Below are 24,753 nucleotides of genomic sequence, written 5' to 3'. Positions count from 1 at the left end.
GCGTGGGTGGGCAAAACTTTAAAATAACCATAATGGTCATCCCTTAAAAATATCGAAAATTTGACTACCAATTTCGAAAATATCGGTTAACAAATATGTGATTGCTTGGGTGGGTGCGTGGGTGAAGGTGTAAAACAAAAAAAATCACATATAGTAGCCATCCCCGAATAATTAGCGAAATTTTGGAACCAATTTATTGAAAATCGGTTAACAAATGTATGAGTGCGTAGGTGGGTGCGTGGGTGGTTGCGAGGGTGGGTTAAAAAAATCACATATATAGTAGCCATCACCGAAAAATTTGCTGAATTTTTTTACGAATTTATTGAAAATCGGTGAACAAATGTATAAGTGCGTTGGTTGGTTATTTGGGTGGTTGCGTGGGTGGGCAAAACCCTTTTGTTTAGGGTGTTCCAAAACATTGTATGTGGGTGGTTGCGTGGGTTTTGCCCACCCACGCAACCACCCACATACAATGTTTTGGAACACCCTAAACACATTGGCGTAAATGGCGTAAAAATCTGTAAAAAAATTATTTTCAGGAAAACATACCCTCCTTTTTGAGAAAAACCCCACAGCAGCCACCCCCGAAAAATTTGCAACATTTTGTTACCTGTTTCACAAAAATCGGTCCACAAATGTGGAAGGAGTTCGCGTACATACAGACAGACAGACAGACGGACGGCACTTATATAGATAGATAGTCTATATATAGACTAATCTTAACTGGACTCTTTCTCGAGACCTTCATGGCAACCTCGACGACCTTGATGCTCTTCCTTGAAGTCGAAGATTGATTGACGAACAATATTTTCTATGCTTCGCAGAAAGCGATGGCAGCACAGCAGCAACGACAGACAGTTACATCAACCGGCATCTTCAACCACGAGAAACACATGGCATTAAGCTCGCAGTCAAGCATCGTGTCCAAGTCTGGGGTGAGCGCATCCAAGTCCATGATCAGCGCGGCGAGTGTGGTGAATCAGCTGATGAACGGTATGCGGACGCAAACAGCCGAGGACGAGCTACTGTCTTTGCCATTGGACGATCTCGACCTGCTGTGCTCCAAGTCGAATCCGCAGGACGTGGACTGCGCGATCGCCAAGTACTGCGGCCTGGTCGACAGCTTCGTGGAGCGATTGAAGGCGAGCGCCGATGGTGGCAAGAGCTCCGGCGGTGGCAGCAAGGCGTCACAATTGCTGAATAGGGTGAACGAGATTATCCGGAAGGCTTGGGCGGTACCGACGCACGGCCACGAACTGGGTTACACCTTGTGCAACACCCTGAGGACGCGCGGCGGTCTCGATCTTCTAATGTCAAACTGCGTGGCGAACGATCACGAGCTGCAGTTCTCATCGGCGAGGCTGCTGGAACAGTGTCTGACTACGGAGAATCGTGCCCACGTGGTGGAGAACGGCCTGGAGAAGGTAGTGAACGTGGCGTGCGTGTGCACGAAGAACGCCAATTCGGCAGATCACTCGCGCGTCGGCACCGGGATCCTCGAGCACCTGTTCAAGCACAGCGAAGGCACGTGCAGCGACGTGATCCGGCTGGGCGGTCTGGACGCGGTGCTGTTCGAATGCCGGAAGAACGACGTGGAGACGCTGCGACATTGCGCGGGAGCGCTCGCGAATCTGTTGCTGTACGGCGGCGCCGAGAATCAGGAGGCGATGATCAAGCGTAAGATGCCGATGTGGCTGTTTCCGCTCGCCTTCCACAACGACAACATCAAGTATTACGCCTGCCTGGCGATCGCCGTGCTGGTCGCCAACAAGGAGATCGAGGCGGCCGTGCTTAAGTCCGGTACCCTCGACCTCGTCGAGCCGTTTGTCACGTCGCACAACCCGTACGAGTTTGCTAAATCGAACCTGGCACACGCACATGGCCAGAGCAAGAATTGGCTGGAGAGGCTCGTACCGGTCTTGAGTTCGAAGCGGGAAGAGGCCCGCAATCTGGCGGCTTTTCACTTCTGCATGGAGGCAGGGATCAAGAAGCGACAGGGCAACACCGAGATATCCCGTACGATCGGCGCAATCGAGCCGCTGAAGAAGGTCGCCAGCTGTCCTAACGCGATCGCGTCCAAGTACGCGGCTCAAGCGTTACGATTGATCGGCGAGGAAATTCCGCACAAACTCAGCCAACAAGTGCCTTTATGGTCCACCGAGGATGTACGCGAGTGGGTGAAGCAGATCGGCTTTGCCGAGGTCGCCCCGAATTTTGTGGAGAGTCGAGTGGACGGCGATCTGTTGCTGCAGCTGACGGAAGAGAATCTGCGAGAGAACATCGGCTTGACGAACGGTATCATGCGCCGCAGATTCGCGCGAGAGCTGCAGAATCTGAAGAAGATAGCCGACTATAGCAGCTGCGACACCGGTAACCTGAACAGCTTTCTACAATCAATCGGCCAAGAATTCTCCATCTATACGTACAGCATGTTAAACGCCGGCGTGGACAAGGACTCGATACGCAATCTCTCGGAGGATCAGCTGTTGACTGAATGCGGTATCGCCAACAGCATTCATCGGCTCAGGATACTCGACGCCATCAAGAACATGCAGCACAATCAATTCAGCTCGTGCGAGTACGAATCGCCGCACAAGTCGCTTGACGTGTTCGTCAGTTATCGCAGATCAAATGGCTCGCAGCTGGCGAGTCTGTTGAAGGTGCATTTGCAGCTGCGCGGTGTTCATCGAGGTCGAGAGGCTCGAAGTCGGCAAGTTCGACAATAATCTGCTGCAGAGCATCAGGCAGGCTAAACACTTCCTCCTTGTGCTCACGCCCTCAGCTTTGGAAAGGTGTATACAAGACGGCGAGTGCAAGGACTGGGTTCATAGGGTGAGTGATATTCCGTATCGTGTTTGTTCTCTCTTTTTACGATTATTATAAAAAACTAAAAAGATTTTATCTTCATTTTTAATCTTAATTTATAATTAAATTTTAATGAAAATGCTACATGCTTTTTTTTATTTGCTGCGTTTTACTAAGAGCCATACGCATAAAAAGAACAAATAATTTTTTATAAATCTACACTTTTTAAAGAATTTAAAAAGAGTAAGAGAAAGAAAGATATTATGTTTAAAAAAATATTTTTAAGAAAAATTTTTCTAAAAATATTAAATTATTACTTTAAAATATATGTTACATGTTAAATAGTTAAAATATGTTTGGTTATTTTGCAGGAGATTGTTGCCGCATTGCAATCGCAATGCAATATAATCCCTATCATTGATAACTTTCAATGGCCGGAACTTGAGGAACTTCCTGAGGATATGCGAGCGGTCTGCCACTTTAACGGGGTCCGCTGGATTCACGACTATCAAGACGCTTGCGTAGACAAATTAGAAAGGTAAAGATTAGTCTTTTAATCTAATCTTCAAACTTCCTTATATTAAAATATTTTTCTTATTTTATTATGTTTTTAATAATTTTATTCTACCAATATAATTTTTATATATATAATGCAATTTTAGTTTAAGATGTAATTAAGTGTTAAAATAACTTTTCGATTTTTATTTCTCACGACGTGAAGGTTTATGCGAGGCGAGATACTTATGAGATCTGAGCTGGAATTCCGCGCAGCATGGCGCCCAAGGACGTGACCCAGCCGAGCACACCGAGTACCACGAACATACGACAACCGCCTAACTATCAGCGGATGCACAGCAACGAGAGCAGGGGCAGCGATAAAGATTCCACGGGTGGGCGAGATTGACTAGATGGCCCGCCCACAGCCATACCGAGCAGGTAGTTATACCTGATAATTTAGCGTAGTTCTGATATATCGGATCTGATGAGCGAATCGATTCGTCAAAACGTCCAGAAGAAAATCTAAATATTTTAAAATCCATTAAACTGTAATAGATCAAGCCCTGACTTGAGCATTAACGGAGCCAGACTATATTAATTACTACGAATTAAAAATTCGTCAATAATTTGCATTAAAAATAATTGAGAATAACAAAAAAGAGTTTAAGATTTTTGTAATTTAAATAATTGAAAGTAGATTATATAATTAAATTATTATTTTTATAAACTTTTAATATTTTAAATTATTGATGATTCATATAAGAATAATTAATATAAATAAGTAAGGAAGTAAAGTTTAAGTAACTGGAAGCAATTTAATTATAATAGATAAAAAATCTTTAATAATTTGAATTATTTGATTATTAACAAGTTAATTTTTTTTATGATTCGATTTTGAGCCGAGCTCTACTAACGCAGCACTAATTTCTGTTTTCACGCAGCCAAGATTGCGAATCGCTCTAAGACAATCATGACTAGGTCAGTCAATGATACAAATTCTTTATTGATGTTTAAATGGTGTCAATCCGTCACCATCTCGTTGCTTTTGCTAAACCTTTGTATTAAATTATTCCCTGATATCGTTCGTTTTAATGCATCTTAATTGTGTCCTATTACACGTACATGTATGTGTTTGTTTTAGATGTATAGTTTACGATAGAGGTTTAGATAAGATCTTATGTCTAATTGGATGTTAAATGTTCACAGTCTATGTGTGGAATAAATATATGTAGATAATTTTTTCTCTTTCGGTTAAATTATTTTTATATTACTTAATTAAATTTAAATTATCTTGAATTCTTACTGTAAATTTAAATGACATATTTTTGATGGTATCAGAATTTATTAAGAAATTTATAAAAAGTTCCAAAAATATAATAATAACTATAACAATTTAAATTTTCTAGACATAGATATCATTATTTATGTATAGATGTGCATTATTGAAATCCCAGCGGTACAATTGTGCTTGATGTAAATAATTATGTCAAATAAATCTTTGATGTTTGGTGTAAGAAATTTAAAAACAAGTTCAAATTATTAAGTGAGTATGAGAAGACGTAAATATAAATATTTTAAATGATTCAATATATCATAAATTTTAACGAGATAATAAAGATTAAAAATTAATATGTAATTTAAATTTTTTAATATTTACGTTTTAATGCGACGAATTTTATTCTCATTAGAAATATATAAGAATATGTGAAGGTATAAAATTCTTCTTATATCTACATATATCTAACATTCTTCTTATATCTAACATTGAAGAAATAAAAAAAATATAAACAAATAAATAAAAAAATACATTGGAAATGTGAACTTACGAATTTTGTTTTTGCATTCTAGGCTTAAAAAGTCGTCGAGTCCGTCCCGTTGGTTGATGGGCCTGCCACCCACGTCTCCACGCTTCAAGTTCATGCACGTGCATTCGGGGAATGTCAGCGGCAGTCCGGCAGTGCCTCGCAGGCCGCCGCGGCAGCCTTCATCGCCGTCGACACGTTCCCGTTCTCTGGAATTGTTAGACCAGCAGGAACAAGAGCGGAAGATGTCGGTCTCCTCTGTCATCGTCCAACGACCACCACTTCCCAGACCTAGACCGAGGTCACGCAGTCTGGACGATCTTCTGGATGAAGACGTGAAGAGCAGCGCGGAGGAATCCTGCGAGGAGCAAAACAAAATAAAACACGAGAAAAATCATTCGCTGACAAATCCAGAGGAGAATAAAATCATCTCTGCTTCAAAAGAAAATCAAAAGAAGCTTAGTACCGAAGCTATCGAGTCCAAGGATGAACCAAGACCGATTCCCAGAATGAAGTCGAAGCTGCCTGACGCTGAATTCCAATTCGAAATGGAGAATGCGCAAACGTCCTCGGACAAGGATAAGAACGCATCCGTGTACAATGACAGGCAGCATGAAAGTATATAGCGAAATGTTGTGCCTAAACATGCGACAAGTGTCTTCGTAGAAGTCCCAGGATACGCTTGTTTACACGAATTTAGCCTGCTTTTCCAGGTGCCTTTTTGTATTGTATTTTTCTCGTTGCATTGTGTGCGTGTGTATTGTATACATTATACATATACACTACATTGTAGTATATGTTAGAAGCGAACGAATGAATCGAGAACGTTTAGCTAAGGCGGCTAGATTGTATGATCGTTATTTGTAATACTATTTTTCTAGACAGTTCTCTCTCTTAGAAATCCGCGTTTATAGAAAGACGCGTGTGACTCGCGTGATCATGAATTATGGTTGTTCTTGTCGCAGCTAACATCAGAAACATACACAAGCGCACGGAGTGTTCGGTAGTAACTCGTGATCAAGCGATATTCCTTCTTAAAAGCTAAGATCTTTGAGAAGTCAAAACAAAAGGAATTTTTTTCCTTATTAATATTTAATCGAATGTATACCGCGTTTTTTGCAGCTCTTAGAATATTTTCGAACTTAAATATCTTGGTAGCTATACTTATATAATAGCTATACTTTGAGTTAAGAGATTCCATTAAAATAGAATCTAAATTGATTGATGAAAAAATTGATTAAAGAACAAAAGGTTTTACTGTCAATTTATACGATTCCTACTTTCCTATTCTAAAATCTCTACGTTTTCAATTTGATCATGAGTTATTCACATCTCAAAATATCGTCGTCAAAAAAAAAATGATTTTTTTTAACTCACTACACTGTGCCACTGACACTTCGCATAGGACACTTTAACTCGTCGAATGCTAAAGACTTTTTGACGCGGAGACAGACTCTCTCCATAAGTTTCAACCCCCATCCCTCTCAAAATTATCGCAATTCTTTCTTAAAAAGATATTTAGGAAGATGTTTCGCTCTCGTTTACGACCGATTTTCTGCGAGGGTACAAAGCAGCCGAACGTTGGCGCCGATACGTTGCATTCTTCCTTAAAAAATATTAAGAAAAATGTTTCGCTCTCGTTTTTATGGGAGATTTTCCGCGAGGATACAAAGCTGCCGAACGTCAACGCAAATAGGTAGAGGCCTATTAAATCACGTTTGACATGTTCGTCGCAGCGTCGGCTTAAAATCTTCATTCCTTTCCTAATGATAAAATGTCCATAAAATGAAAAACATAGTTTTAATGAACTCTAGAACGCTCCGTTGACGAGCAGCCGGACATCGGCGCTTCCATAATAAAATTATATTAACGAGGGTACAAAATTGTCAATCATCGGCGCTTGTTCTATACCTTTTTGGGGAAAATGTCTAAGATCCCTCATAAAAAAGTCGTAAAGATACCATCTACAAATATTGCACTCAGAAAACTCCCCCTCCTTTGTCGAAACATCCCCCTCCACCCGCGTGACGTCAGCCCCCGCGCCTACGAGATACCCCCGCCCCGCGTGACGTCATATCCCTCGCCACGGAGAACCCCCCGCGCCCCGCACCCCCCTCAGAGGATCTGGGTTAGAACCGGCATAGTATTCCTACTGTTTGGATTTGTGTCATGAGATTCTTCAGATATTTAGCTTCTTTATTTGTGATGGTCTCGAAGCTAGTGCATGCGTCCTTTTGATACTGAACGTGGAACTTCAGTGTGTCGCATTTCAGTGGTGCTGTTGTACGTATTCTTCTATTTGTTCGTACCTTTGCATTAGTTCTTCTAAGTTTAATTTAATTACAAGTTTCCATGTTCCTTCGGTATAATGTAATTTTCCGATTTTTTCAAAATGTAGGCCTGGGTTGTGAATAAATTCGTGTATTTTATATGGGCGATCCTTGTCGTCGTGGGGCCTTGCGAGTACCTTGCTGTTCCAGCAAGTAAGCATCCTGTAATAATACAGTTTGTTTATGCTTCTATAAATTGTTTGAGTTTATTTGCGTGTATACGTATAGTCTTTCTTCCTTTTTTTATTGTATAATTTACGTCTGAGTTCCTTTCGAGTATGACGTATGGTCCGGTCCATAATGATTCGAGTTTCTTTGATCCTCCTCGTCGTAGACCAGTACCTTGTCGCCTACTCTAAATTTTGTTATTTTTGTTTCTTTATCGTATTGTTGTTTGGCTTTAATTTTCTTATCCTTTAGATGTTCCCTTGCCTGTTGATTGGTAGCTCGTATTTTTTCTCGCATCTCTTGTGCGTAATCGTCGTAATTATATGTTAGCCTTGAGGGTTTTGTTAGTGCAGTCGGTAATTCTGCTTGTCGTCCATATATTAGTTCGAAGGGCGAGTATCCTGTTGCTGTGTGTGGTGTGGTGTTATAAGAAAAAATTGCGAACGGTATCCATTCATCCCAATCGGTTTGGTCTTCGTTAATGTAATGTCGTAAATATTCTGTCAGCGTGCGATGTGATCGTTCTAGTGCGCCGTTGCTTTCAGGGTGATATGCAGTTGTTTGCATTTTGTTTATTTATAACAACTTGCATGTATTTTTGAATATTTCACTGAGGAAATTTGTTCCTTGATCCGTAAGGATTTTTTCTGGCGTCCCGTGTTTGAGAACGATTTTTGTAATAAATTCCTTGCTGACCGTGTTCGCTTCTTGGTTTGGGATTGGTACTGCTTCGCTATATTTTGTTAAACTATCTTGGAATGTTAGCAAATATTTGTTTCCCTTCGTGGTTACTGTTAGTGGTCCGACTATATCTAATGCACATTTCTCGAATGGTGCAGTGGGTGTATCTGTTATTATTAAAGGCATTTTAGTTTTTCGTGACAATTTGTTTTTTTGACACGATTCGCATTTAGCTATATATTTCTCGACGTCTTTCGTTATTCCGTGCCAATCATGTTTTAGGCGAATTCTTTTTAAAGTTCGCTCGACACCTTGATGTCCTCCTATGGGGGCGTCGTGATATTCATGTAATATTTGTTTCCTTTCTTCTTCCGTATAATTTTCAGTATTTTCAATGCTTGTGTTGTTTACTTCTATTGCATGTATTTTTTGCTCCTTTTCCGATTCGCTTGTATCTCGGATTACATTATGGCTTAATGCGTCAGCGTTTGCGTTCGCTCGACCCGCCTTGTGTATTATTTCGTAATCGTATTCTTCTAACTTGAGCCTCCATCGAATCAGTCTCGATCCGGGGTCGTTGACATTGAATAGCCATATTAATGGTTTATGATCGGTCACGATTTTAAATTTCGTGCCGTATACGATATGTATGGTCTAAAATGTTTGGCGGCCCATATTAGTAGTAATACTATGCCGGTTCTAACCCAGGTCCTCTGAGGGGGGTGGGGGGTTCTCCGTGGCGAGGGGTATGACGTCACGCAGGGTGGGGGTATCTCGTAGGCGCGGGGGCTGACGTCACGCGGGTGGAGGGGGATGTTTCGACAAAAGAGGGGGAGTTTTCTGAGTGCAATATTTGTAGATGGTATCTTTACGACTTTTTTATGAGGGTTCTTAGACATTTTCCCCAAAGAGGTATAGAACAAGCGCCGATGATTAACAATTTTGTACCCTCGTTAATATAATTTTATTACGGAAGCGCCGATGTCCGGCTGCTCGAACTTGTCAACGGAGCGTTCTAGAGTTCATTAAAACTATGTTTTTCATTTTATGGACATTTTATCATTAGGAAAGGAATGAAGATTTTAAGCCGACGCTGCGACGAACATGTCAAACGTGATTTAATAGGCCTCTACCTATTTGCGTTGACGTTCGGCAGCTTTGTACCCTCGCGGAAAATCTCCCATAAAAACAAGAGCGAAACATTTTTCTTAATATTTTTTAAGGAAGAATGCAACGTATCGGCGCCAACGTTCGGCTGCTTTGTACCCTCGCAGAAAATCGGTCGTAAACGAGAGCGAAACATCTTCCTAAATATCTTTTTAAGGAAGAATTGCGATAATTTTGAGAGGGATGGGGGTTGAAACTTATGGAGAGTGGGTCCGTTTCCGCGTCAAAAAGTCTTCAGTATTCATATAGTAAAGAGCTAAGTGTCCTGTGTGAATTGCAAGTGAGAAGAAATGAATATAGAAGATGTAATTATCATCGAAGATAGTGATGAAGATGTGATTGCCATCGAAAATGGAGAAGAGGCCTTTGAGAATAATGAGGCCATTGAGGAAGATGAAAACATGTATATAGATGTCGAAGAAGTGGACAATGAAGAAGTTATGAACATAGAAGAAGAATCATCCGATGATGATGATGATAATATAAGAATTTTAGAAGACTCCGATTACGATAGTGAGTGTAGTGCGAACCTTACTGAACAAAAACAAGTGCGAGTTCTAAAACGAGCTGATATCCACGATATTGACGAACTACAAAAAATGTGTTGCATTTCTTTTTATTATGAATTTAATAACGACAAATTTTGCACAGCATGTTTTTTGCGAGTCAATGACTTATTTTCACGTGTTCGTGCTGTGCGGAAACACGATACTGAAAGATACATTTTACTTTTGGGAGATAGATGCTGCGAATGTCGATTATCAGTGTCTCAAATAGTATCGTGCAGTCTATGCCCTATTTGCACACAATAAACTGTTTAAAAAAATTAAAACACTTAAAGTGAGAACTCTGAAAGTGAAGATGGCGTCTCAGGAAAGATTGAAAAACATTCCAGTGACTTCGATGGTGCATTATTTAAGAAAAATCGCGAACTTGATGTGCAAAAACCTCAAGCAAGAGATGTGACCCATTTTCTGCAATTTCATGAAAGAAAATTAATGGGAACTACCGTATGTAACTGCGTCATATCATCTAAACACAACCGAATCGCGTGTTTTCAGCGTCGATATCAAAAGATATTGCATTTTTTTAAGTGGACAAGTGAAAGTTGAAAGGAACCCAATGATTATGACATTGCCACCATGGCCACCATTGCTATTGCCATCCAATCAGATCAAATCAGATGTGTTGTCAGAACATAATATTCCGGATGCGGACCTAGAAAACGATGAGTTGGATGTGAGGGACGAAGATTGAGAGTGTGTTGTAAGTATTTCTTTTTAATTTAAAAATTATTAAAATAATTAATAAAAAATTTTTGTCCGTCATAGAAGGAGCATCCACGGCGCAGCCCCCACCATCGCCTGCTGCCCGACCGTCTCACCGCCTCGCAGCTACCACCGCACCTCCGCTTGCCACCCCACCGCCGTTATCACATCCACTGCCGGGGGGGGGGTCTATTTCATATTATTAATTTTTATCATTTATAATATTAATTCATTTTATTATCTATCTTTTTATATATTTTTAAATATTTTAAATTCTATACACTTTTTTTAAATTTTATATTCTTATATTTTAAATTCTATACTCTTTAAATTTTTATATTCTTATATTATTCCTTTTATATTTAATATCAATTATTTGATATATTATTTTTATATATTCAATTTTTTCTTATATTCAGATACACCTGTATTACACGCATATATAATTAAAAATTATTAATATTAAAAGAAAAATATATTTAGTCTAGAATAAGACGTCCTTCTCCCTCATCGTGACATTATTTAAATTATAAAAATTTATTATTAAAATATTAGTAGAATTAAATTCTCTCTGCTTCGCGTACGCTTCACGCTCTCCTAAAGCGTTTGCTCTCTCGCGGTCCCTAGCGTCGCGCTATCTTTCTCTTTCATGTACCTCGCCGAGCCATCTCTTTCTTCTCTCGCGCGTCATCTCTCGCGCTCTTCGCCGCTACATCTCTCTCGCGCGCTATCTCTAGTAAACGCTTCACGCTCTCTCTCTCCTAAGCGCTATCTCTCTAGCAGTCCCTAGCCTCGCGATCCATAGCCTCTCGGTCCCTAGTCTCCTCTAAGCGCTATCTCTCGCGATCCCTAGCCTCGCAGTCCCTAGCCTCTCGGTCCCTAGCCTCTCAGTCTCTAGCGTCACGTTCCCCCTTCCCCGCATGACGTCATCCCCGCAAGGACCGCTACAAGCTTCGTATGAGAGCTGGGACTGCTTACGGGTGGGAGAAAAATGGAGAATGGAAAAACATTAAGAGAACAGGATGTTTTAATTTCATTTGATGTGGTTTCACTTTTTACAAATGTACCTCTAGATCTTGCAATTGGAAGTATTATTAACAGATGGAATTATATTAAACTACACACAAAAATTCCAAAAGAGAAATTTATTTTCATGGTTACCCAGTGAGCAATATATTATCAAAAGAAATTCATAAAGTACTCAAGTTTAAGAGTCGGACTTCCGATAACTCCATCAAAATGATAATATTATGATATCAATAAGTCCTCCAATGTGTCGATTTTAGAGGAAAGAAAGACATCACATAAACGATATCTAAAAGAATTCCACAATCTGACTTCTTTTAAATATCATAAAAGGTTACCGTTAAGAATTGCTATTTGTAGTATTATATTTTTACATATTTTTATATTTAAAAAAATATAACTCTTGGTATACATTTCTTTTATAACATTTTATTAAAATTAAAACAGGTTTCAAAATGCCCATAGACTTTGAATAAAAAAAAACTTTATGATTGCAACATGCTTTTGCAGACGTAACCCTTCTTTGGTTGGATATAGAGGCAACATAGAACAAATAACAAAAAAATATATGAAAATATATAATCCCCATTTTATGCTCAAATACATATTTAATAATAATATTTATAATTTAAGAAAGAAAGATTAAACGTTAATATCGAAGAACGTAAATGCTATCTCCTTGAAATTCAACTCAGAGCACGCAGTTCACACACGTATATAAGGCTTGCCCATGTGCGGCGTTCGTAAAATAGCACGCTTGGGCCATACCACTCAAGAGTAAAGGTGGAATCGAGATGGCTGACGCGTACTTGCTCAACGCATCGATGATGGTGAGTATGTAGTGATAACCTTTGTTGAAACGAGAATACGGACGCATCTCGACGATGTCGGCTTGCCACAGATCATCGTATCCTCGCACTATGACATGTCTTCGGGGAAAATTTTTTCTTGCCGGCGCGTGCAGTTCGTTCACCAACTGCCGTCTCTCCAAACTATGTTGTTTCATCGCTTCGTCGGTTTTTCCCGATCGTCGTTTGCTGCTGTTTGTTTTATCACTCATTTCCGTTCCTGAGCCGTTCGTAGCCATTCTTGACCCGTTCTTGAGCCGTTCGTAGCCGTTCTTGATCCATTCGTAGCCGTTTGTAGCCGTTCTTGACCCGTTCTTGACCCATTCCTGAGCCGTTCTTGATCCGTTCGTAGCCGTTCGTAGCCATTCTTGACCCGTTCTTGAGCCGTTCGTAGCCGTTCTTGATCCGTTCGTAGCCGTTTGTAGCCGTTCTTGACCCATTCCTCAGCCGTTCTTGACCCGTTCGTAGCCGTTCGTAGCCGTTCTTGACCCGTTCGTAGCCGTTCTTGACCCGTTCTTGACCCATTCGTAGCCGTTCCTGAGCCGTTCTTGAGCCGTTCTTGAGCCGTTCTTTAGCCGTTCTTGAACCGTAGCGTTGTTTACTTCCGTTCTTGACCCATTCTTGACCCGTTCTTGACCCGTTCGTAGCCGTTCCTGAGCCGTTCTTGAGCCGTTCTTGAGCCGTTCTTGAGCCGTTCTTGAGCCGTTCTTTAGCCGTTCTTGAACCGTTCTTGAGCCGTTCTTGAGCCGTTCTTGAGCCGTTCTTTAGCCGTTCTTGAACCGTTCTTGCGTTGTTTACTTCCGTTCTTGACCCATTCGAAAATCGTTCTTGATTCGTTCGCTACCTTGTTCACAGTCGTTTCTAACCCGTTCATAGCCTTTCCTGACCCGTTCGCAGCTGTTTTTTCGAGGAGAAGAGATCACCATTAGATTGCACGTACGACGATGACAGCGGTAACGATGTCACCGTTGATGTCACCCCCGCGATCGCTGAAAGACTCTTGGCTACCGTGTATAACCGCGTAAATATCGCGTCCACTGTAACGGATAATAAATAAGTATCAAATATAATACGCGCTAGCAACACCTTCAACAAGCATCAGCTCATCGATTGCGACCTGGCAACTTTAGTTTTTTATAAAAGGAGACATTAAAAGGCCAAAAAAAAAGAGCTAAATATGGTTTGTTGTTATTTTGTGTTAATAATTGATATTTAATAAAATAAAAAATAAAAAATAAGAAATAAAAATAGACGTTTCGACTGTCACAGCAGTCTTCATCAATACATTAGTTTAAAAAGAATTTAATAATTACGAGTTGACATGTGAAGAGTGTCATAATATAATGAAATAAGAGTTAACATTAAATAGTTAACGCAATCCATACTTATTGTAGCGAAATTAACATATTAATATAAAAATTAAGTCCTTAATGATATGAGCTTGATGAACAAAAAAAAACATGTAATATATATTGATTTGCCAAAGATGTGTGAGTTGTAATGGTCCAAGAAGTAACTTGATATATTTGAGATGGAAAACATATTCATCGTTGAAGGACGAGAAGATGCTTATCAAATATTACATAAATTGCTTTGATGGGTGTTGTTATTTTTGGAAATCTTCTGTGGATTAATGTTAATTTGATTACTAAAAAAATGATTGTAAGTAGTAATGATTGGCAAATTAATTCGATAACTTACATCACCCGCCATGGTCAAATAATTTTTTTATTGTCTAAAGGTATAGAAAATACTGTGTCGCTGATTTCGCACTAACAACTAATGCTTTTTTTCTCAAACTCATGCGTGGTACATCAATTCGGTTTAAATATGTAAATAAGCTAATCATAAACATATAACAGATTGAAACAAATATAACTGTAAACAATTATTTATCTGTTAAGATGTCGAGAATGTCAAAATATGACCCACCCAATAATTTCGTGTCTTTGTTTAGATTAAGACCGTTTTTGTTCTTTTATATGTAACATCTCGGAAATTAGTCTTTTGTGATAATTGCTTTCGCGGTCTAAAATTTTAACATTATTCCAATCAAAAGCATGGTTTTGATTTATAATATGTTCTGAAATCACTGACTGCTTTGTTGGATCTAATTTTATATTTTCTATGTGTTCTTTGATTCTAGATCTTAACTGTCTTTTTGTCTGCTCCACATAGGAAGCGTTACATTCTGAGCAATTTATTTTATAAACTACATTATAAGATGGATTCTTTCGTTATCTTTATATACTTTAATAAATTTATTAAGGTTATTAAGTATTCTGTATCCCACTTTATGTTTCGATTTTCTCATTGAATGGGTAATCGATTCGGAAATCGAGTTGATGTATGGTATAACTAAGAACTTATTTTCAGCATTTTTTTTTTTTTAGTCAACCGTGATGAAGTTATTTCATTGTTGTTGTTGAATTTGTTCTTAATGAGGTATTTTATCCTGCGATTGATTTCATCAAAAAAAAAAAAAAAAAAAAAAATGAGATGGAGAGGAAAACCGTTGCAGAGCAATATATTTATAATTTTCTCTAAATTCTTTTTATGGAAAGTATGATGTGATAATAGCAATGCTCTGTCAACTAAATTATAAATCGTACCTATTTTATGACAAATAGGGTGATTGGAATAAAAAGATAGTGATCTTCCTGAAAAGGTTTTTTTCTGGAACCAATCTATATATATTTTGTTGTTATTAACTATGATATTTAAATTCAAGAAACTTATGCAACGATCGGCCTCCCATTCAACAGTAAATTTTAATCTATTGTTACAATTGTTAAATCTTTCAACGATGTCTGTTATTGTATTCGCTGGTGCTGCTAATATGATATCATCTACATAGCGATAGTAGAATGATATTGCTGTATCTAATGTGTTTATAATAGTATTTTCTAGATCTTGCATAACTAGGTCTGAAATTATTGGCGATAACGGAGAACCCATGGGAGTACCATAAGTTTGTTTGTAAATTTTTTCATTGAATATGAAATAAATAGATGATAAAACAAAGTTACCCAGTGAGCATTATTGAGAGGAAGAGCTCTTTAAGAGAACTTTTGAAGACTTCATTAATATTTCTCAAAAATGATATTAGTAAGTTATCTTTTTTTTTTGTAAGATATCTTTCAGAAGAGCTCTTTATATTGTCTATTCATAGATGTCTGTAGAGTCTCTAGCAAGCGTGCTATTTTACGAACGCCGCACATGGGCAAGCCTTATATACGTGTGTGAACTGCGTGCTCTGAGTTGAATTTCAAGGAGATAGCATTTACGTTCTTCGATATTAACGTTTAATCTTTCTTTCTTAAATTATAAATATTATTATTAAATATGTATTTGAGCATAAAATAGGGATTATATATTTTCATATATTTTTTTGTTATTTGTTCTATGTTGCCTCTATATCCAACCAAAGAAGGGTTACGTCTGCAAAAGCATGTTGCAATCATAAAGTTTTTTTTTATTCAAAGTCTATGGGCATTTTGAAACCTGTTTTAATTTTAATAAAATGTTATAAAAGAAATGTATACCAAGAGTTATATTTTTTTAAATATAAAAATATGTAAAAATATAATACTACAAATAGCAATTCTTAACGGTAACCTTTTATGATATTTAAAAGAAGTCAGATTGTGGAATTCTTTTAGATATCGTTTATGTGATGTCTTTCTTTCCTCTAAAATCGACACATTGGAGGACTTATTGATATCATAATATTATCATTTTGATGGAGTTATCGGAAGTCCGACTCTTAAACTTGAGTACTTTATGAATTTCTTTTGATAATATATTGCTCACTGGGTAACCATGAAAATAAATTTCTCTTTTGGAATTTTTGTGTGTAGTTTAATTATATATAATTAAATAATTCCATCTGTTAATAATACTTCCAATTGCAAGATCTAGAGGTACATTTGTAAAAAGTGAAACCACATCAAATGAAATTAAAACATCCTGTTCTCTTAATGTTTTTCCATTCTCCATTTTTCTCCCACCCGTAAGCAGTCCCAGCTCTCATACGAAGCTTGTAGCGGTCCTTGCGGGGATGACGTCATGCGGGGAAGGGGGAACGTGACGCTAGAGACTGAGAGGCTAGGGACCGAGAGGCTAGGGACTGCGAGGCTAGGGATCGCGAGAGATAGCGCTTAGAGGAGACTAGGGACCGAGAGGCTATGGATCGCGAGGCTAGGGACTGCTAGAGAGATAGCGCTTAGGAGAGAGAGAGCGTGAAGCGTTTACTAGAGATAGCGCGCGAGAGAGATGTAGCGGCGAAGAGCGCGAGAGATGACGCGCGAGAGAAGAAAGAGATGGCTCGGCGAGGTACATGAAAGAGAAAGATAGCGCGACGCTAGGGACCGCGAGAGAGCAAACGCTTTAGGAGAGCGTGAAGCGTACGCGAAGCAGAGAGAATTTAATTCTACTAATATTTTAATAATAAATTTTTATAATTTAAATAATGTCACGATGAGGGAGAAGGACGTCTTATTCTAGACTAAATATATTTTTCTTTTAATATTAATAATTTTTAATTATATATGCGTGTAATACAGGTGTATCTGAATATAAGAAAAAATTGAATATATAAAAATAATATATCAAATAATTGATATTAAATATAAAAGGAATAATATAAGAATATAAAAATTTAAAGAGTATAGAATTTAAAATATAAGAATATAAAATTTAAAAAAAGTGTATAGAATTTAAAATATTTAAAAATATATAAAAAGATAGATAATAAAATGAATTAATATTATAAATGATAAAAATTAATAATATGAAATAGACCCCCCCCCCCCGGCAGTGGATGTGATAACGGCGGTGGGGTGGCAAGCGGAGGTGCGGTGGTAGCTGCGAGGCGGTGAGACGGTCGGGCAGCAGGCGATGGTGGGGGCTGCGCCGTGGATGCTCCTTCTATGACGGACAAAAATTTTTTATTAATTATTTTAATAATTTTTAAATTAAAAAGAAATACTTACAACACACTCTCAATCTTCGTCCCTCACATCCAACTCATCGTTTTCTAGGTCCGCATCCGGAATATTATGTTCTGACAACACATCTGATTTGATCTGATTGGATGGCAATAGCAATGGTGGCCATGGTGGCAATGTCATAATCATTGGGTTCCTTTCAACTTTCACTTGTCCACTTAAAAAAATGCAATATCTTTTGATATCGACGCTGAAAACACGCGATTCGGTTGTGTTTAGATGATATGACGCAGTTACATACGGTAGTTCCCATTAATTTTCTTTCATGAAATTGCAGAAAATGGGTCACATCTCTTGCTTGAGGTTTTTGCACATCAAGTTCGCGATTTTTCTTAAATAATGCACCATCGAAGTCACTGGAATGTTTTTCAATCTTTCCTGAGACGCCATCTTCACTTTCAGAGTTCTCACTTTAAGTGTTTTAATTTTTTTAAACAGTTTATTGTGTGCAAATAGGGCATAGACTGCACGATACTATTTGAGACACTGATAATCGACATTCGCAGCATCTATCTCCCAAAAGTAAAATGTATCTTTCAGTATCGTGTTTCCGCACAGCACGAACACGTGAAAATAAGTCATTGACTCGCAAAAAACATGCTGTGCAAAATTTGTCGTTATTAAATTCATAATAAAAAGAAATGCAACACATTTTTTGTAGTTCGTCAATATCGTGGATATCAGCTCGTTTTAGAACTCGCACTTGTTTTTGTTCAGTAAGGTTCGCACTACACTCACTATCGTAATCGGAGTCTTCTAAAATTCTTATATTATCATCATCATCATCGGATGATTCTTCTTCTATGTTCATAACTTCTTCATTGTCCACTTCTTCGACATCTATATACATGTTTTCATCTTCCTCAATGGCCTCATTATTCTCAAAGGCCTCTTCTCCATTTTCGATGGCAATCACATCTTCATCACTATCTTCGATGATAATTACATCTTCTATATTCATTTCTTCTCACACAGGACACTTAGCTCTTTACTATATGAATACTGAAGACTTTTTGACGCGGAAACGGACCCACTCTCCATAAGTTTCAACCCCCATCCCTCTCAAAATTATCGCAATTCTTCCTTAAAAAGATATTTAGGAAGATGTTTCGCTCTCGTTTACGACCGATTTTCTGCGAGGGTACAAAGCAGCCGAACGTTGGCGCCGATACGTTGCATTCTTCCTTAAAAAATATTAAGAAAAATGTTTCGCTCTTGTTTTTATGGGAGATTTTCCGCGAGGGTACAAAGCTGCCGAACGTCAACGCAAATAGGTAGAGGCCTATTAAATCACGTTTGACATGTTCGTCGCAGCGTCGGCTTAAAATCTTCATTCCTTTCCTAATGATAAAATGTCCATAAAATGAAAAACATAGTTTTAATGAACTCTAGAACGCTCCGTTGACAAGTTCGAGCAGCCGGACATCGGCGCTTCCGTAATAAAATTATATTAACGAGGGTACAAAATTGTTAATCATCGGCGCTTGTTCTATACCTCTTTGGGGAAAATGTCTAAGAACCCTCATAAAAAAGTCGTAAAGATACCATCTACAAATATTGCACTCAGAAAACTCCCCCTCTTTTGTCGAAACATCCCCCTCCACCCGCGTGACGTCAGCCCCCGCGCCTACGAGATACCCCCACCCTGCGTGACGTCATACCCCTCGCCACGGAGAACCCCCCGCGCCCCGCACCCCCCTCAGAGGACCTGGGTTAGAACCGGCATAGTATTACTACTCATATTATTGCGAGTAGCTCTTTTTCAGTTGTGTTATAATTTTTTTCTGCTCGTGACAAAATTCTGCTTGCGTAAGCAATGGGACGATCATTACCTATTTTACCTTGCGATAGCACTGCTCCGATAGCGTAATTGGAAGCATCGGTAGTCACTATAAATTCTTTTGAGAAGTCGGGATATTGCAACACTGGCGCAGTCATCAGTTTTTCTTTTAATGTTTCAAAGGCGTTTTGTTGATCTGTGGATAAACATAAAATAAGGATGCGTCGCACATGGTCCGCGTCAAAAAAGTATCAATTTCTAATATTTTAAGACGAGCCAAAAATTCATCGATTATATATTTTAATAGTACATTGATTACAGAATCATTTGGTACCAAACAGACACCAGCGTACAAATTTTTTAACTTGTTATACATAAAATAAGGTTGCGTCCCACAGGGTCCGCGTCAAAAAAGTATCAATTTCTAATATTTTAAGACGAGCCAAAAATTCATCGATTATACATTTTAATAGTACATTGATTACAGAATCTTTTGGTATCAAGCAGACAACAGCGTACAAACTTTTTCATTTGCTATACATAAATTAAGGATGCGTCGCATAGGGTCAGCGGTAAAAAAGTATCGATTTCTAATATTTTAAGACGAGCCAAAAATTCATCGATTATACATTTTAATAGTACATTGATTACAGAATCTTTTGGTACCAAGCAGACAACAGCGTACAAACTTTTTCATTTGCTATACATAAATTAAGGATGCGTCGCATAGGGTCAGCGGTAAAAAAGTATCGATTTCTAATATTTTAAGACGAGCCAAAAATTCATCGATTATACATTTTAATAGTACATTGATTACAGAATCTTTTGGTACCAAGCAGACAACAGCGTACAAACTTTTTCATTTGCTATACATAAATTAAGGATGCGTCGCATAGGGTCAGCGGTAAAAAAGTATCGATTTCTAATATTTTAAGACGAGCCAAAAATTCATCGATTATACATTTTAATAGTACATTGATTACAGAATCTTTTGGTACCAAGCAGACAACAGCGTACAAACTTTTTCATTTGCTATACATAAATTAAGGATGCGTCGCATAGGGTCAGCGGTAAAAAAGTATCGATTTCTAATATTTTAAGACGAGCCAAAAATTCATCGATTATACATTTTAATAGTACATTGATTACAGAATCTTTTGGTACCATGCAGACATCAACGTACAAATTTTTTAATACGATAAACATAAAATAAGGATGCGTCGCACAGGGTCCGCGTCAAAAAAGTATCGATTTATAATATTTTAAGACGAGCCAAAAATTCATCGATTATACATTTTAATACTACATTGATTACAGAATCTTTTGGTACCAAGCAGACAACAGCGTACAAACTTTTTCATTTGCTATACATAAATTAAGGATGCGTCGCATAGGATCAGTGGCATAAATGTATTAATTTCTAATATTTTAAGACGAGCCAAAAATTCATCGATTATACATTTTAATAGTACATTGATTACAGAATCATTTGGTACCAAACAGATACCAGCGTACAAATTTTTTAACTTGATAAACATAAAATAAGGATGCGTCGCACATGGTCCGCGTCAAAAAAGTATCAATTTCTAATATTTTAAGACGAGCCAAAAATTCATCGATTATACATTTTAATAGTACGTTGATTACAGAATCATTTGGTACCAAACAGACACCAGCGTACAAATTTTTTAACTTATTATACATAAAATAAGGTTGCGTCCCACAGGGTCCGCGTCAAAAAAGTATGAATTTCTAATATTTTAAGACGAGCCAAAAATTCATCGATTATACATTTTAATAGTACATTGATTACAGAATCTTTTGGTATCAAGCAGACAACAGCGTACAAACTTTTTCATTTGCTATACATAAATTAAGGATGCGTCGCATAGGGTCAGCGGTAAAAAAGTATCGATTTCTAATATTTTAAGACGAGCCAAAAATTCATCGATTATACATTTTAATAGTTGTTGTGTGCCTCGAACAAGGCACTGGGGTTGCGCCGAATTAAGGATGAGGATCCTCGGGTCGACCGGGACGTCGTAGGGAGTTAAGAGGATTATTCTCTTTGGTTTTTCCTTTAAATATATTTTTATTTCGGATTGAATATGGTTTCACTTTATTTCTCGTCCTTTCTTTAAATATATATTCGCGTAACATTCGATGAGCGTATATTCGTATTCCTCTCAATAATTCAGGTCTTTGTTAGTGAGTCTCGTTCTGATGTTCCGGTTTCTTATTAGCGACCACGTCTTGATGTTTAGGAATTGTATTCGAGACTCCGTCTTGATGTTTAGGAGTTTTATTCGAGACTGCCTTCGCGGGCGGGCTCTCCGTCCTATATCCTCTTTGTTTCTTGGATTTCTTTCGGGAGAGGCCCTTGGAAACAGGTCTCTGATTGGTTAACAATACTCACGCGTTTTTGGTCTAATTGCAAGCGAAGCAGGTCGAAGTCCCTGGTCTTCGCTTGCATCTCGCGGTTTCCGGTGCTTCGCGTGTCTCGCTGCGTTAGCGTTTTCACGCGACGAGCGTTTGTCGAGAGCGCTCTTTTATAAGCAAAAATGTTTTACAGTATTCTATAAAGATATTCAGTAAATTCTAATTTCTAATAACTACTGGTTATAGTTCGGGCTATAACATTCCTCCCCCGTAAAAAAAAGAAAAACGGAGGTACCAAGTTTTTCGCTTTCTTATCTTATTTTTGTTAAGATTATTTCTAATGCTACGTACAGTTATAATTCCCGTTTACAATGTAGTTTTATAATCGTTTCTTATTATTTTATTTTCGAGCTGACCGTCACATTGTATGGTTATCGTTTGTTCGGCGTCCGTCGAGTATAACCAGGTGTGCTCTTGGTGTAATGCTATCCATAACATGTGGGTTGAGACATAGTGTCTTACATTACATTTGCTCTGATAATGTTGTCGCTGCGTATACATTTGCATTTCGCATGGTGCGTCTAAATCTACGCGGTGTATAGGTGAATTGCGTTTACATACATATTGTGTATTAATTTTATTACAGTTTCGCAATTCGCTTTCCGTCATTGTCGCATATGTTAATTTTTCTTTATCTATAACAATTATTTGATTATCTATTTTGATATAATTGTATACATTATTATAGGATGGTGTGGGGAATTTTATTACTTTTACAATATCATAGGTCGGTTGCGCAATTAAAGGGAAACGCAAAATAATATATATTGTTGTCGGATCACAGTAAGTATATAACAGTAAGTATTAGTTTTCTATAAATAGCTTTAGTCTATTCGTATGCATGCGCACTGCTTTTCTTCCTTTTTTAATTGTGTAGTTTACGTCAGAATTCTTTTCGATTATTACGTAAGGTCCTGCCCATAGTGCATCTAATTTTTTCGATCGTCCCCGTCGGAGCGTCTCGTCGTATACTAGTACTTTGTCGCCTATCTTAAATTTTGTTTCTTTCGCGGATTTATCGTAGTACCCTTTGGCTTTTATTTTGTCTTCTTTAATATTCTCTTTCGTTGATTTGACGCCCGTATTCTTTCTTTTAATTCTTGCGAGTAGTCGTCGTAACTATACGTTAGTTTGGGCGGTCTCGCTAGAGCTGTCGGTAGGTCCGCTTGATGCCCGTATACTAATTCGAAAGGTGTATGCCCCGTAGCCGTGTGTGGGGTCGTGTTATACGTAAACATTGCGTAGGGAATCCACTCGTCCCAGTCTGTTTGGTCGGCATTTATATAGTGTCTTAAATATTCGGCTAACGTACGGTGTGAACGCTCTAATGCTCCGTTGCTTTCGGGGTGATAAGCTGTTGTCTGAATTTTATCGATTTTAAGTAATTTGCACGTATTCTTAAATATTTCACTTACAAAATTTGTTCCTTGGTCGGTTAGAATTTTTTCGGGAATTCCGTATTCGAAAATTATTTTCGTGGCGAATTCTTTCGCGACCGTGTTAGCTTCTTGGTTTGCGATCGGTATCGCTTTGCTAAATTTTGTTAAATTATCTTGGAAAGTTAGTAAATATTTATTTCCGTTATTAGTAATTGTTAACGGTCCGACTATATCTAACGCGCTAATTTTTCGAATGGTTTACTCGGCGTGTCCGTAATAATGAGGGGTGTTTTTACTCGTCGCGATAATTTATTTTTCTGGCAGGATTCGCATTTCGAGATATATTTTTCGACGTCTCTTGTTAATCCTGGCCAGTTATGTTTTAATCGAATTCTTTTTATTGTGCGTTCGATTCCCTGATGTCCTCCTGTGGGTGCATCATGATATTCGTAGAGTATTTGTTGTTTCTCCTCTTCGGTATATACTCTTGCGTTATCGGCGAGTTTTTCTTCTCTCTCTTCTTCCTCTTCTTCTACTTTGAAGATTTCTCTCTTTCTTCTCTCGCTTGTATCTCGAGTTACGTGTCGACTTAGCGCGTCGGCGTTCGCGTTTGCTCGTCCGGCCTTGTGAATTATCTCGTAATCGTATTCTTCTAATTTTAATCTCCAGCGGATGAGTCTTGATCCGGGGTCCGTGACGTTAAATAGCCAAATTAGAGGTTTATGGTCGGTTATTATTTTAAATTTTGTTCCATAGACATATGGTCGAAAATGTTTAACTGCCCATACGATTGCTAACAATTCTTTTTCGGTCGTATTATAATTTTGCTCTGCCCGAGATAACACTCGGCTGGCGTAAGCGATAGGTCGGTCATTGCCTACCAGTCCCTGTGACAGCACGGCTCCGATTGCGTAGTCGGAGGCGTCGGTGGTCACGTTGAATTCTTTGATGAAGTCCGGATATTTTAATACTGGCGCGGTCATTAATTTTTCTTTTAGGGTGTCGAACGCGATTTGTTGTTCGTTTCCCCATACAAAAACTTCCGTCTTTTTTGTTAGTTTTGTTAACGGTTTCGCGATTCGCGAGAAATCTTCAATGAATTTGCGATAGTAGCCCGCTAGTCCGATAAACGATTGTATGTCTTTTATTTTTTGTGGCGTCGGAAAATTTTTTACCGCGTCTAGTTTCGACGGATCGGGTAATATGCCGTTCTCAGAAATAATATGCCCTAAGTATATTACTTCTTTACGTAAAAATTCGCACTTTTCCGGTTGCAATTTTAAATTATGTTTTCGTAATCGCTGTAGTACTTCCACGAGTCTTTTGTTATGATCCTCTAAACTGGATCCGTATATTACGATGTCGTCGAGATAAACGAGACATCTGAGCCCTTGTATCCCTGTTAGTACCGAATTCATTAATCGTTGGAAGGTCGCAGGCGCGTTTTTTAATCCAAACGGCATTCGGTTGAACTCGTAGTGTCCATAGGGGGTTGAAAAGGCGGTTTTGTTTTTATCGCGCTCAGCCATCGGTATCTGGTGATATCCTGATGC

At 38.4% G+C, this 24,753-nt stretch overlaps 1 protein-coding gene and 1 long non-coding RNA gene across 2 annotated transcripts; both read left to right on the top strand.

Moving 5' to 3' along the window:
- The first annotated feature begins 750 nt into the window (after positions 1-750).
- On the top strand, positions 751-3,709 carry LOC145946975 (NAD(+) hydrolase sarm1-like). The gene is given in 4 exon segments (XM_083056730.1): positions 751-2,677; positions 2,679-2,832; positions 3,177-3,343; positions 3,577-3,709. Coding segments are annotated over 4 exon segments (2,301 nt in total). The 5' UTR covers positions 751-830.
- LOC145946977 (uncharacterized) lies at positions 3,710-5,271 on the top strand. The gene is made up of 3 exons (XR_014427103.1): positions 3,710-3,741; positions 4,245-4,281; positions 5,152-5,271. It is a non-coding gene; the product is annotated as an uncharacterized LOC145946977 (long non-coding RNA).
- The last annotated feature ends 19,482 nt before the right edge of the window (positions 5,272-24,753 follow it).

This window comes from Prenolepis imparis, unplaced genomic scaffold (assembly GCF_030444845.1).
Source record: "Prenolepis imparis isolate NDT839.2.m4 unplaced genomic scaffold, iyPreImpa1.0 SCAF_34, whole genome shotgun sequence".
Taxonomy (NCBI): domain Eukaryota; kingdom Metazoa; phylum Arthropoda; class Insecta; order Hymenoptera; family Formicidae; genus Prenolepis; species Prenolepis imparis.
The sequence above is the reverse complement of the archived record's forward strand: the minus strand, read 5'-3'. Positions and strand labels throughout refer to the sequence as shown.